Source organism: Elephas maximus, chromosome X (genome assembly GCF_024166365.1).
Source record: "Elephas maximus indicus isolate mEleMax1 chromosome X, mEleMax1 primary haplotype, whole genome shotgun sequence".
Classification (NCBI taxonomy): Eukaryota; Metazoa; Chordata; class Mammalia; order Proboscidea; family Elephantidae; genus Elephas; species Elephas maximus.
In genome coordinates, this window is record NC_064846.1 from 99,698,204 (window position 1) to 99,713,236 (window position 15,033).

At 38.0% G+C, this 15,033-nt stretch overlaps 1 protein-coding gene across 3 annotated transcripts in view; it reads right to left on the bottom strand.

The window, feature by feature from the left end:
• The window catches only part of KIF4A (kinesin family member 4A), a 197,009-nt gene that overhangs the window by 154,116 nt on the left and 27,860 nt on the right, over positions 1-15,033 (bottom strand). For all 3 annotated transcript variants that reach the window (XM_049871659.1, XM_049871660.1, XM_049871661.1), the window contains exons 7-8: positions 9,207-9,373; positions 8,684-8,778 (exon numbers count right to left, since the gene is read on the bottom strand). In XM_049871659.1, coding sequence (XP_049727616.1) covers positions 8,684-8,778; positions 9,207-9,373 — 262 coding nt within the window. The remainder of the gene's footprint in view (positions 1-8,683; positions 8,779-9,206; positions 9,374-15,033) is intronic.

Below are 15,033 nucleotides of genomic sequence, written 5' to 3' on the forward strand. Positions count from 1 at the left end.
AAAGCACAATAAAAATTATAAAATAAATAAATAACAAGAAAAACATAAAGACTCTGCAAATACAAAATCGACAGCGATGAAAATATATAAAGAAAAATGACTCAGCAAAGAAAATTAAGTGGAAAAAAGAAACTGTCAACAACACACAAAAAAGATATCAAAACGACAGCACTGAACTCATCCCTGTCAATAATTATGCTGAATGTAAATGGACTAAATGCACCAATAAAGAGACAGAGACTGGCAGAATGGATAAGAAAACATGATCCGTCTATATGCTGCCTACAAGAGGCACACCTTAGACTCAAAGACATGAACTAAAACTCAAAGGATGGAAAAAAATATATCAAGCAAACAACAATCAAAAAAAAGCAGGAGTGGCAATGTTAGTCTCTGACAAAACAAACTTCAAAGTAAAATCCACCACAAAGGATAAGGAAGAACACTGATGATTAAAGAGTCAACAAACCAGGAAGACATAACCATATTAAATATTTATGCAACGACAGGGCTCCAAAATACATAAAACAAACTCTAACAGCATTGAAAAGAGACACAGACAGGTCCACAATAATTGCAGGAGATGTCAACACACCACTTTCGGCAAAGGACAGAACACTGAGAAAGAAGTTCAAAAAAGACACCGAAGATCTAAATGCCACAAGCAACCAACTTGATCTCATAGACATATATAGAACACTCCACCCAACAGCAGCCAATTATACTTTATTTTCCAACGCACATGCAACATTCTCTAGAATAGACCATATATTAGGCCAGAAAGCAAGCCTTAACAGAATCCAAGATATTGAAATATTATAAAGCATCTTTTCTGACCATAAAGCCATAAAAGTACAAATTAATAACATCAAAAGCATGTTAACTTTAGGACACAGCAAAAGCAGAACTCAGAGGTCAATTTACAGCAATAAGTGCACACATCCAAAAAGAAGAAATGGCCAAAATCAAAACATTAACCCTACAACTCGAACAAATAGAAAGAGAACAGCAGATGAAGCCTTTGGGCACCAGAAGAGCCCAAACAATAAAAATTAGAGCAGAATTAAATGAAATAGAGAATGGAAAAGTAAATGAAAGAGTTAACAAGACCCAAACCTGGCCCTTTGAAAAGATCAATAAAATTGATCAACCCTTGGCCAGATTGACAAAAGAAAAACAGGAGAAGAAGCAAATAACCGGAATAAGAATTGATATGAGCGATATCTCAACAGACCCAACTTAAAGAACCATAACAGAATACTAAAAAAACTGTACTCTAACAAAAGTGAAAACCTAGAGGAAATGGACAAATTTCTAGAAACACACTACCTACCTAAACCAATACAAACAAAGGTGGAACAACTTAATAAACTTATAACAAAAGAAGAGATTGGAAAGGTAATTTACAAACACCCAAGAAATAAACGCCCTGTCCCTGATGGTGTCACTGGAATATTCTACCAAACTCTCAGAGAAGAGTTAACACCACTATTACTAAAGGTATTTCAGAGCATAGAAAACGATGGAATACTCCCAAACTCATTCTATGAAGCCAGCATAACCCTGATACCAAAACCAGGTAAAGACACCACAAAAAAAAAAAAAAAGAAAATTATAGACCACTATCCCTCATGAACATAGGTGTGAAACGCCTCAACAAAATTCTAGCCAATAGAATTCAACAATATATCAAAAAAATAATTCACCATGACCAAGTGGGATTCACACCAGGTATGCAGGGATGGTTTAACATTAGAAAAACAATCAATGTAATCCATCACATAAATAAAACAAAAGAACAACATGATCTTATCAACTGATGCAGAAAAGGCATTTGACAAAGTCCAACACCCATTCATGATAGAAACTCTCAGCAAAATAGGAATAGAAGGGAAATTCCTCAACATAACATTATACAAAGCCAACAGCCAACATCACCCTAAATGGACAGTCTGAAAGCATTCCCCCTGGGAATGGGAACCAGACAAGGAAGCCCGTTATCACCACTCTTATTCACCATTGTGTTGGAGGTCCTAGCCAGAACAATTAGCCTAGAAAAAGAAATAAAGGGCATCCAAACTGATAAGGAAGAAGTAAAAGTACCTCTATTTGCAGATGACAGAAGAGTTCAGCAAAGTATCAAGATACAAGATAAACATATAAAAATCGCTGGATTTCTCTACACCAGCAAAGAGAACATTGAAGAGGAAATCACCAAATCAATACCATTTACAGTAGCCCCCAAGAAGACAAAATACTTAGGAATAAATCTAACCAGAGACATAAAAGACGTATACAAAGAAAACTACAAGACACTACTGCAAGAAACCAAAAGAAACCTACGTAACTGGAAAAACATACCTTGCTCATGGGTAGGAAGACTCAACATTGTGAAAATGTCTATTCTACCCAAAGCGATCTACAGATACAATGCAATCCTGATCCAAATTCCAATGGCATTTTTTAATGAGATGGAGAAACAAATCACCAACTTCATATGGAAAGGGGAGAGGCCCCAGATAAGTAAAGCATTACTGAAAAAGAAGAACAAAGTAGGAGGCCTCACACTACCTGATTTTAGAACCTATTATACCAATGTAGTCAAAACAGTCTCTCGTACTAGTACAACAACAGATATATAGACCAATGTAACAGAATTGAGAATCCAGACGTAAATTCATCCACCTATGAGCAGCTGATATTTGACAGAGGCCCAAAGTCCAGTAACTGGGGAAAAGATATCCTCTTTAACAAATGATGCTGGCATAACTGGATATCCATCTGCAAAAAAAAAAAAAAAAAAAAGAAGCAAGACCCATATCTCACAATATGCACAAAAACTAACTCAAAATGGATCAAAGACCTAAATATAAAATCTAAAATGATAAAGATCTTGGAAGAAGAAATAGGGACAAGACTAGGAGCCATAATACATGGCATACACAGAACATTACTAACAATGTACAAACAACAGAAGAGAAACTAGATAACTGGGGGCTTTAAAAAATCAAACACTTATGTTCATCAAAAGACTTCATCAAAAGAGTAAAAAGACAATCTACAGACTGGGAAAAAATTTTTGGTTACAAGAAATCCGATCAGTGTCTAATCTCTAAATTCTACAAGATACTGCAAAACCTCGACAACAAAAAACCAAATAATTCAATTAAAAAATGGGCGAAGAATATGAACAGGCACTTCACCAAAGGAGACATTCAGGCAACTAACAGATACATGAGGAAATGCCCATGATCATTTAGCCATAAGAGAAATGCAAATCAAAACTACAATGAAATATCATCTCACTCCAACAAAGCTAGCAGCAATCCAAAAAACACAATAACTTTTGGAGAGGTTGTAGAGAGACTGGAACACTTATATATTGTTGGTGGGATGTAAACTGGTACAACCACTTTGGAAATCAATTTGGCGCTTCCTTAAAAAGCTAGAAATAGAACTGCCATATGATCCAGCAATTCCACTCCTTAGAATATATCCTAGAGAAATAAGTGCCCTCACACGAATAGATATATGCACACCCATGTTCATTACAACATTGTTCACAATAGCAAAAAGATGGAAGCAACCTAGGTGCCCATCAACAGACAAATAGATAAACAAATTATGGTATATTCACACAATGGAATATACTACGTAATGATAAAGAACAATGATGAATCTGCAAAACATCTCAAAACATGGATGAATCTGGAAAGCATTATGCTGAGTGAAATTAGTCACAAAATGACAAATATTGCATGAGACCACTATTATAAGAACTCAAGAAAAGGTTTAAACACAGAAGAAAATATTCTTTTATGGGCTTGAGGGTAGGGAGGGAAGGAGAGGGGTATTCACCAACTAGGCAGTAGATAAGAACTATCGTAGGTGAAGGGAAGGACAACACACAATATAAAGTCAGCACAACTGGACTAATCCAAAAGCTAAGAAGTGTCCTGAATACAACCAATAACTTTGAGGGACAGAGTAACGGGTGGAGGTCTGGGGACATCTAGGTCAATTAGTATAATAAAGTTTATTAAGAAAATGTTCTGCATCCCATTTTGGTGATTGGCACCTGGGGTCTTAAATACTAACGAGCGGCCATCTAAGACACATCAATCAGTCTCAACCCACCCAAAGCAAAGGAGAATGAAGAGCACCAAAGACACAAGGAAAATATCAACTGAAGTTACAGAAAGGGCCACATAAACCAGAGACTCTATTGGCCTGAGACCAAGAGAACTAGATGGTGCCCCCGGCTACCTCCAAGGACCGCCCTGACAGAGAACACAACAGAGAGTCCCTGACGGTATAGGAGAAAAATGGGGTGCAGAATTCAAATTCTAGTAACAAGACCAGTCTTTACGATCTGACACTGGAAGGGACCCCGGAAGACATGGCCCCCGGACTCTCTGTTAACCCAGAACTGAAACCATTCCCAAAGCTGACTCTTCAGACAAAGATTAGACAATAAGACATAAAATGATACTCTTGAAGAGACTGCATCTTAGCTCAAGTAGATACGTGAGACTAAATGGGCAGTTCCGGAGGCGAGATGAGAAGGCAAAAATGGACAGAAGCTGGTTGAATGGACACAGGAAATCTGGGGTGGACATGATAAGTGTGCTGTCACGTTATAGGAAGAGCAACTAGGGTCACATAACAATGTGTCTATAAATATTTGTATGAGAAACTAACTTGAACTGTAAACTTTCACTTAAAGCACAATAAAATATATATATATATATATATATATATATATATATATATCTCCAATACTGTCAGCAGTACTGGGAAACACATATTCTCATATATTGTGGGTTAAGTGCATATTGGGACAGACATTTTGGAGGATAATTTAGCAGTATTTGAAATCTCAAATGTGCATACCTTTCAAACTAGCAATTCTGCTTCCAGGTATCTAACCTAGAGAATACTCTCATAGGTATATATCATGTACAAGGCTACAGACTGAAGCATCATTTTTGTAACAGCCATAAACTGGACAACCTAAATGTCAATCCAAATGCAAATAGTTAAATAAACAAGGTATGTTCTGTATACTATGGAATTCTCTATGTTGTTGCTGTTATGTGTCGTCGAGTCGGTTCCAACTCATAGCGACTCTGTAGACCAGAGAAGAGTTGCCCCATAGGGTTTCCAAGGAGCAGCTGGTAGATTCGAACTGCAGACCTTTTGGTTAGCAGCTGTACCTCTTAACCACTGCGGCATCAGGGCTCCATGGAATTCTATACTGCAGTTTTAAAAATGAGGTAGATTTATATATATCGATACAAGATTTTAAAAATATATTGAGATAAAATCAAGTTGAAAACAATATGTACAGTAAGATAGCATTTATCTTTAAAAATAACACACACAAATAAGAAACACCAACAAAAACATATATGTAGAGAAAAAGCCCTGAACGATACCCACCAAGCAGCTGAAAGTGGGTTACCTCTGGATTAGGATTGGGTGGTAAATCAAGGAGGAATTTATCTTCATCTTTATTGTTTATGCTTTTATACTAGAAATGTATTCATGTATAACTTGTGTAATTAAAAGGAAATAAAATTAATTTAGCAATGTCAAAATTTTAAAAGACATATAACAAAATTATACTACTATATGTTCATACACACATATGCCTATAAAAATACTTGGTAAAGATACACAGTAAATTTAATAACCAGTTAATAAGAACCTGACCAAAAACTTAAAAGGAAGATCTAGGGAATGCGATATCCACCAAAAAGAAAACAAAGCCAGCTGCTGTTGAGTCAACTCCAACTCATGGCAACCCCACGTGTGTCAGGGTAGAAATGCGCTCTGCAGGATTTTCAATGGCTGATTTTTTGGAAGATCACCAGGTCTTTCTTCTGAGGTGCCTCTGGATGGATTCAAATTTCCAATCGTTTAGTTAGCAGCCGAGCTCGTTAACCACTTGCACCACCCAGGGATGCCCACAGAGACTCTAAAAAGCTCTGATATATTCCTGGAGATCTAGAAAGTCATGTGCATTTGGAGGGCTATGCACATGCCCAGGAAAGACCAGAAAAAACCTGATATGCCCTCAGTCTTGTACCTCTGGCTGACTTCGAGGCCCTGTTCAAGTAGTAATTGAAGGCTAAGGCAGATATATAAAATGCCTGAGCATTGAAGGTATGCCCCAACATATACACAGAACCCTAGGCAAATGGTGGAAAACTTACAGGTTCAAGGCATTTAAGGAAATCTGAGATCAACCATTAGCTAACCACTAAGCTAATTCAGCAGAGACTGGTATGACTGCACACTACAGGGAATATAGACTTTACAGAATTAGTCCAGAAAAGTAGCAATATAGCAGTAACAAATAGCAATAACAAGCAAGGCTTATCCCAGGAATGCAAGGCTAATTCAACATTAAAAAAAATTACTGTAATATAGCACATCAATAAAACAAAAATAATGTGATCATTTCAATAGATGAGGAAAAAGCACCAAATTGTATACTTTAAAAAAGTGAATTTTATGGTATGTGAATTATATCTTAATTTTGTAAAAAAAAAACTTAAACATAGAGTTACCATATGACCCAGCAATTCCACTGTTAGGTATACACCCAAGAGAAATTAAATGATTTGTCTACACATAAACTTATACATGGATATTCATAGAGCAGTACTCCTAATAGCCAAAAAGTAGACACAACTGATGAATGGAAAAACAAATGTGTTATAGCTATACAATGGATATATGTTACAACATGTATGAACCCTGAAAACCTTATGTTAAGTGAAAGAACCCAGTCACAAAGGACTGTGTGATTCCATTTATATGAAAAGTAGGTTAGTGGTTATCTAGGGCTAGGGAAGGAAGTGGGAGTGGGGAATGACCGCTAATGGCTATGGGGTTTCTTTTTGAGGTGATGAAATTTTCTAAAATTGATTGTGGTGATGGTTGCACAATTCTGTGAAAATACTAAAAGCCAATGAACTGTACACTCTAAATGGGTGAATTTTATGGTATATGAATTATATCTCAATAAAGCTGTTTAAAAAACTCAAAACTCAAAAAAGATAAAAGAATCTATAAAAAGTATATTAAGAAAATTAAATCTCATAGTACAAACACAGGATAACAGAAAGGGCACTTTTAAATACATTGACAATAAAAAGCTGAATAAGGCTCATGGACTCCAAACTTTCTGAAGCCATGGAGGGTAGATGAACCCCTGAAACTATTGCCCTGAGATAATCTTTAAATTTTAAAACAAAAATATTCCCTGAAGTCTTCTTAAAAACGAACAACAGTTTAGCTTAACTAGTGAAAAAAGTCTGCCTTGAGCATTATGCTCTTTTAATGACAATCTATACAGATCTAACTGACAGCAGCAACTCATAACATAGGAGACTTAAGGGGCAATGAGTTTATGTTAATGAGGAAAGAACAAGTTGGAAAAGGAAGGTGAGAATGGTTGTACAACTCGAAGAATGTAATCAATGTCACTAAATTGTACATGTAGAAACTTGAATTGGTGTATGTTTTGTTGTGCGTATTCTCAACAACAAAATAAATAAAATTTAGGAGAAAAAAAGAAGCTGAATAAGGAAGGAATAGGTCTCTGCCCTGTGCCAGGAGTATAAAGAATGACAAAGATATAAAATTCCTCAATTACTATTTTTGCTTCTGACTTCTCGGTTCCCAGGAGGGAACTGAAGCCCACCATGAGTAAAGAGGTAGTAAGTGAGAACCCAACTACTTTAATAAGAGTCCAAATTTCAAATGAGACTGCCGAAGCTATGCTAATAATTTTGAAGAACCATGAAGGAAGATGTTTCAGAAGACTGGGTAGATGTACAATTTCAATTTTCAAAAAAGGGGTAAGAGTTAATGCCATAAATTATAGACAAGTGAGTTTGATATAAATCTAGAATGGATTATTATAGGCATGGTTGGCAAGAACAAGAAATTGAAGAATGAACACTAAAAGCCGCTGGAATTCACTAAGAAAAAATCAATTTAGGCTAATCCTCATTTCTCTTTTGGACTGTTACTAAGCTGGTAGCTCTGAGAAGTATGGTAGACATAGTATATCTGGGCTATAGCAAGGCATTTGATAAAACTTTTTATGAAATCCTTAAGAACAAACTTGAGAAATATGAGCTGGATGTTAATTAGTATTGGATATTGTTAGTAATTGCTTAACAGACCATTCCGAAAGCATGCAGATTACCAGATCGCTATCATGTGAGATAAAGGTTTCTAATAGCATACACCACAGGATTCTAGCCCTAGGAGCTTCAAAATTTATATCCAACAACTTGAATGACAAGATGGAAATCATGCTGATAAGAATTTATAAGTGACAATGTCTGGGAGGGATAGTGAATACTTGAGAAGACAGAATAAAGATACTAATTTTAATTATAAGTAGTTGGTGGTAACACAAAACAAAACAAAAACTAAAACTTGCCTGGACCAGATGAAATCAAACCAAGGGCCAGGTCCATAGCTCATACCTGAATTAAGACAATCAGCGCAAGGGAAAGGAACAATTTTTCACTTTTCTGAAATCAGCCTCAAACTGGAATTGTAGCTACTGTTAGAATGTGGTCTGAAATATTCCAATCAAGACATTAATAGGAGTATTAGAGGTTTTTATCTACAACTGTGGCCTTCATTACTCTCTCACCCTCTTTTAGGCGATCTCCTTCAGCCTTGGTTTTCTTCTGCCTTTCTGATCCAGCAAGGTCTACAAGATGCAGCTTGGAGCGAAAGCTGCTATTCCTGTGATAATGACAGAAGACATAAGTGAGGATAGTAAACAAGCTGGAAAAAAAAACAAAACAAAACAAAACCCAGTGCTATTGAGTTGATCCCGACTCAAAGCGACCCTATAGGATGGAGTAGAATTGCCCCATAGAGTTTCCAAGGAGCGCCTGGCGGATTCAAACTGCCGACCCTTTGGTTAGCAGCCATAGCACTTAACCACTATGCCGTCAGGGTTTCCAAAACAAGCTGGAGGGTAGCTAAATATCAAAGCTGACTTGTTGGCTCTCATTTTATTTCAAGTCAGTCAATGTGGTTCCATTGGTCCCTAGTGCTCACAGCAATAATTGTAAATGATTTGTCAAATCAGTTGAAGAGAAGCAGCCTAACATTGGACTTTAACAGAACTAACATTAAAAATCTTGACTTTTTAAATTGTAACTTACTTGTCACTTTTCTTTCTTTGCTCTATGGAAATTGTAAAGATGGCATGAGATCGGGATGACTGGGAATTCATAGCTGTGGAGGCCACAGTTCTACAGTTGTTGCCCTGCTCCAAACAGGAAACAGTATCCAGTGCAACTAAAACAGTCTTCTCAGTGAGTCCCACAATCTAATTCAGAGAAAAAAAATTCCCGTATGATTCATGCTTCAAACACTTGACCAGAAATACAGAGATTGGTGATTTTAAAAAAAATGCCTTGTTGTTCTACTAGAATTTCAAGAAATAGAATAGACATGGAATGAGGACTGTTTTAACTAGCAACTCTATGTAGGTCACTGGAAATCAAAGACTCCAATCTTCCCTAGAGACTTCAGAAATAAGGGTGCCAGCCAATACTGGAGCTGGAAAAGATCTCTGTATTTTAGGAGAGCAATGGATAGGGGCTTCCAGGGAGCTCCGAGTGAAGGTAAACTTTGGACCCAGGACAGCAAGTGCAGTACAAACAGCTACAATATTTCTCTTTGCTACTTTCTCATCCATAGAATCCCATCCTCCTCCCTGTATCACTGATCCACTTTATACCTTGTTTTCGATAGGGGAAATAGCACGGCAGTTTCCACTGGATTGGAAGCCAGAACAGGGTCCTAGGCTTGGTACTGTACCTACCTGGGAAAGCTTGTACAAGTCATAATTTCTTGCAGCCTTTAGGTATTGGACTAGATGAATACGAAGTCCCTTCAAGCCCCAATATGCTATGATTTTATTGATCCCTAGGTCCCGAACATACGTCACTGACCCTAATTTCTAGTCCTATATTTCTAACTGCATGCTACTTACACTTTGAAATCAGTAAATTATAAATCAAAAAGATCTTCCTTCCACCAACACCAATTCTCACTACCACATGTCCATTTCTATTAATAGTATTTCTAGGCTTATATTCTCAAAACTTCAGATTCTCCTTCAATTCCTCCCATTCCCCCAGATCCCATATATCACCAGCTCCTAGTCGATTCTTCTTTCAAATGTGTTGCTTCCTTTTCCTTTCCACATCTACCTGCTTAATCCAGATCCACATTACTTCATGCATGAAAAACGAGGCCACGGTTTCCCCAACTGGTCTTCTTCACCCTACTCTTTCTCCTCTTTAATCCATTTCTGTTTAATCTTCCTAAAATCCTGCTTCCTAAAATATCACCAAACAACTAAGCCAAGTACAAGATAATGAGGACACAAAGGTCGTTAAGATACTTGTCTAACCTCCAGGAGCTAACTTAGTTGGAGAAGTAGCACATATATATTAAAAGAAAAACTTGGCAAAGGTAGCCATGACAATCCTTCATTCAGAAGTATTAAATAGCTTATATATTGTTAACAAGGATAGAAACTAAACTCTTTAGCCTGGCTTAATAGTCTGGTCCTAAAATGTTGCTGTTTTTAGGTGCATTTGAGTCGGTTCCGACTCATAGAGACCCTACGTACAACAAAACCAAACATTGCCCAGTCGTACTCCATCCTCACAATCATTGCTATGTTTGAGCCCATTATTATAACCACTCTGTCAGTCCATCTCATGGAGGGTCTTTCCCTTTTTTGCTGACCGTCTACTTTACAAAGCATGACGTCCTTCTCCAGGGACTGATCCTTCCTGATAATATATCCAAAGCACGTGAGATGAAGTGTTGCCATCTTCCCTTCTAAGGAGCACTCTGGCTGTACTTCTTCCAAGACAGACTTGTTTGTTCTTTTGGCAGTCCATGGCATATTCAACATTCTTCACTAACACCATAATTCAAAGGCATTGATTCTTCTTTGGTCTTCCTTATTCATTGCCCAGCTTTCGCATATATATGAAGCGACTGAAAACACCATAGCTTGGGTCAGGAGTACCTTAGTCCTCAAAGCGACATCTTTGCTTTTTAACACTTTAAAGAGGTCTTTTGCAGCAGATTTTCTAATGTGATACGTCGTTTAATTTTTTGACTGCTGCTTCCATGGGCGTTGATTGTGGATCCAAGTAAAATGAAATCCTTGACAACTACAATCTTTTCTCCATTTATCATGTGGCTTATTGGTCCAGTTGTGAGGATTTTTGTTTTTTTATGCTGAGGTGTAATCCATATGGAAGGCTGTAGTCTTTGATCTTCATTAGCAAGTGCTTCAAGTCCCCTCCATTTACAGCAAGTAAGGTTGTGTCATCTCCATAACACAGGTTATTTGAGTCTTCCTCCAATCTTGATGCTGCATTCTTCTTCATATAGTCCAGCTTCTCAGATTATTTGCTCAACATACAGATTGAATAAGTATGGTGAAAGGATACAACCCTGATGCATACCTTTCCTGATTTTACACCACATAGTATCTAATTGTTATGTCCAAATGAATGCCTCTTGCTTCACATACAGGTTTCACATGAGTACAATTAAGTGTTCTGGAATTTCTGTTCTTTGCAACGTTATCCATAATTTGTTACGATCCACACAGTCGAATGCCTTTGCATAGTCAATAAAACACAGGTAAACATCTTTCTGGTATCCTCTGCTTTCAGCCAAGATCTATCTGACATCAGCAATGATATCCCTCATTCCACATCCTCTTCTGAATCCAGCTTGAATTTCTGGCAGTTTCCTGTCAATGTATTGCTGCAACTGTTTTTGAATGATCTTCAGCAAAATTTTACTTATGTGTGTTATTAATGATATTGTTCAATGATTTCCACATTCTGTTGGATAACCTTTCTTTGGAATGAGCACAAATATGGATCTCTTCCACTCAGCTGGCCAGGTAGCCGTCTTCCAAATTTCTTCACGTAGACAAATGTGCACTTCCAGCATTGCATTCGTTTGTTGAAACATCTCAGTTGGTATTCCGTCAATTCCTGGAGCGCTGTTTTTCACCAATGCCTTCGGTGCAGCTTTATTCCAGATTCGTCATTAAGGTCAAATGTACTTTGAGGAGGCATTTCTTCCCCAGTCATATTTTGAGTACCTTCCAACTTGAGGGGCTTATCTTCCAGCACTATATCAGACAATGTTTTGCTGCTATTTATAAGGTTTTCACTGGTCAATTTTTTAGAAGTGGTTCACCAGGTCCTTCTTCCTAGTCTGTCTTAGTCTGGAAGCTCTGCTGAAATTTGTCCACCGTGAATGACTGTCTAGGTTATCTAGTGCTGCTATAATGGAAATACCACAAGTGGATGGCTTTAACAAACAGATTTATTCTCTCACAGTCTAGCAGGCTAGATGTCCAAACTCAGGGTGCCAGCTCCAGAAGAAGGCCTTCTCTCTCTGTTGGCTCTGGGGGAAGGTCTTTGTCATCAATCTTCCCCAGTCTAGGAGCTTCTCAGCACAGGGATCCCAAGTCCAAAGGACATGCTATTCTCCTGGCTTTTGTTTCTTGGTGCTATGAGGTCCCTCTGTCTGTCTGCTCACTTCTCTCTTTTATATCTCAAAAGGGATTAACAAAATCTAATCTTGTAGATTGAGTCCTGCCTTATTAACATAACTGCCTCTAATCCTGACTCATTAACATATAAAGCCAGTGCCGTCGGGTCGATTCAGACTCATAGTGACCCTATAGGACAGAGTAGAACTGCATCATAGAGTTTCCAAGGAGCGCCTGGTGGATTTGAACTGCCGACCCTTTGGTTAGCAGCCGTAGCACTTAACCATTACGCCACCAGGGTTTCCAATTAACATATAGAGGTAGGATTTACAACACATAGGAAAATCACATCAGATCACAAAATGGTGGACAATCACATAATACTGGGAATCATGGCCTAGCCAAATTGACACATATTTTTGGGGGACACAATTCAATCCATGACAGTGACTCTCCTGCTATCTGAAATACCAGTGGCATAGCTTTCAGCATCACAGCAACATGCAAGACACCACAGCATGACAAACTGACAGATGAGGGGTGGGCTAACATATCTCCTATTAATTCTCAGCCAAACACTCTAATCCAGTCAGACTGGTCTAGTCTTATCCCTGGGAGTATATTTTCTATTTAAGTTATTCTAGAATAACCTTACTTCTTTCTTCTACTTGCTTAAATCCTATCCATCCCATCTGAGGAGTGTTTACAAACTGTCCTTACCCATTCCAGTTTGAGTCAGAAAGTCACACTTTTTGTACTTACAAATTTCAACTCAATTTAGGAATTAACCTCTGCCTTAGCATTTTTTTTTTAGCATGGAGAGTATTATCTCAGTCATCTAGTTCTGCCATAACAGAAATACTACAACTGGATGGCTTTAACAAAGAGAAATTTATTTTCTCACAATAAAGTAGGCTAAAAGTCCAATTTCAAGGCGTCAGCTCCAGGGGAAGGCTTTTGCTCTCTGTCAGCTCTGGAAAAAGGTCTTTCTCGTCAATTCCCCTGGACTAGGATCTTCTCTGGAACCTAGAATCCAAAGGACACACTCTGCTCCCAGCACTTCTTTCTTGGTGGTATGAGGTCCCCAACTATCTGCTTGCTTCCCTTTCCTTTTATCTCTTGTAAGATAAAAGGTGGTGTAGGCCACACCCCAGGGAAACTCCCTTTACCTTGGGTCCAGGAGGTGACCAGAGTAAGGGTGGTGTTACAATCCCACCCTAATCCTCTCAACATAAAATTACAATCACAAAATGGATGACAACCACACACTACTGGGAATCATGGCCTAACCAAGTTGACACATATTTTTGGGGGAACACAATTCAATCCATAACAAGTATATAAAAGATCTTAGAACAGGGTCAAGAGCTGGCTTAGTACTAATATTCTTCCTGGTGACAGCATGCATTTTGCCCAGGTTGCTTATCCAAGTTTCTGATTTCACTATCCAAACCATCTTCCTGTATTCCAAGCTTATCAGGCTTTCAAAATAGGTCTGATCCTTCAAGCCTTGCTTTAAAAAAAAAAAAAAACCAAACCCAGTGCTGTTGAGTGGATTCCGACTCATAGCAACCCTAGAGGACAGAGTAGAACTGCCCCACAGAGTTTCCAAGGAGCGCCTGGCAGATTTGAACTGCCGACCCTTTGGTTAGCAGCTGTAGCACTTAACCACTACGCCACCAGGGTTTCCAGCCTTGCTTTAGCACCTGGTTAGCGATATAATGACCCAGATGGAAAAAACAAATTCAAAAGCACACTTGCCTGTCCTTTAGCTGTACACCAACCCTTCAACTTGTTTTTCTTCCTTTGGGCAGCAGAACAGGGGAAGGAGAGGAAGATGGGTAGGATATTATTTTATCAAGTTTTCCTAAATCTGTATTACATATTCTCACCTACTTCCAGGCTATGACTCTCCCATTCCTGAATACACAAGTTGGTGCTAGACCCAAGTTCTGCCTGTTTTCAACACTGGCTTTTGGATTTGCCCCTTTCCCATATATGAAACTCCCAAGCTTGTCTCAAATTTTCTGTTCAGCTCTAGTTCCTCATCCTATTATCTACACCACGTGAGAGAAGCCACTCAAATAAGTGATGTATTTCCTCCTATGGCACTTACGAATTTAAAATTTTTATATTATTTAACTTTTCACTTTTTAAATATTATCCCAGATCCCAGCACAATGTCTATTACAGTGCTATCCAATATAATTTTTTGCGATCATGGATGTTTTATATTTCCACTGTCCAGTACAGTAGCCAGTAGCCACATGTGGCTATGGAGTACTTGATATGTGCCTAGTGCAACTGAGGAACTGAATTTTAAATTTTACTTAATTTAAACTTAAAACACCACTTTTTTGTGCCTAGTGGCCATTATATTGGACATCTCAGCCTTAGAACTCTATAGATAATTAATAAATACTTCCTTGACATTAGCCTTCATT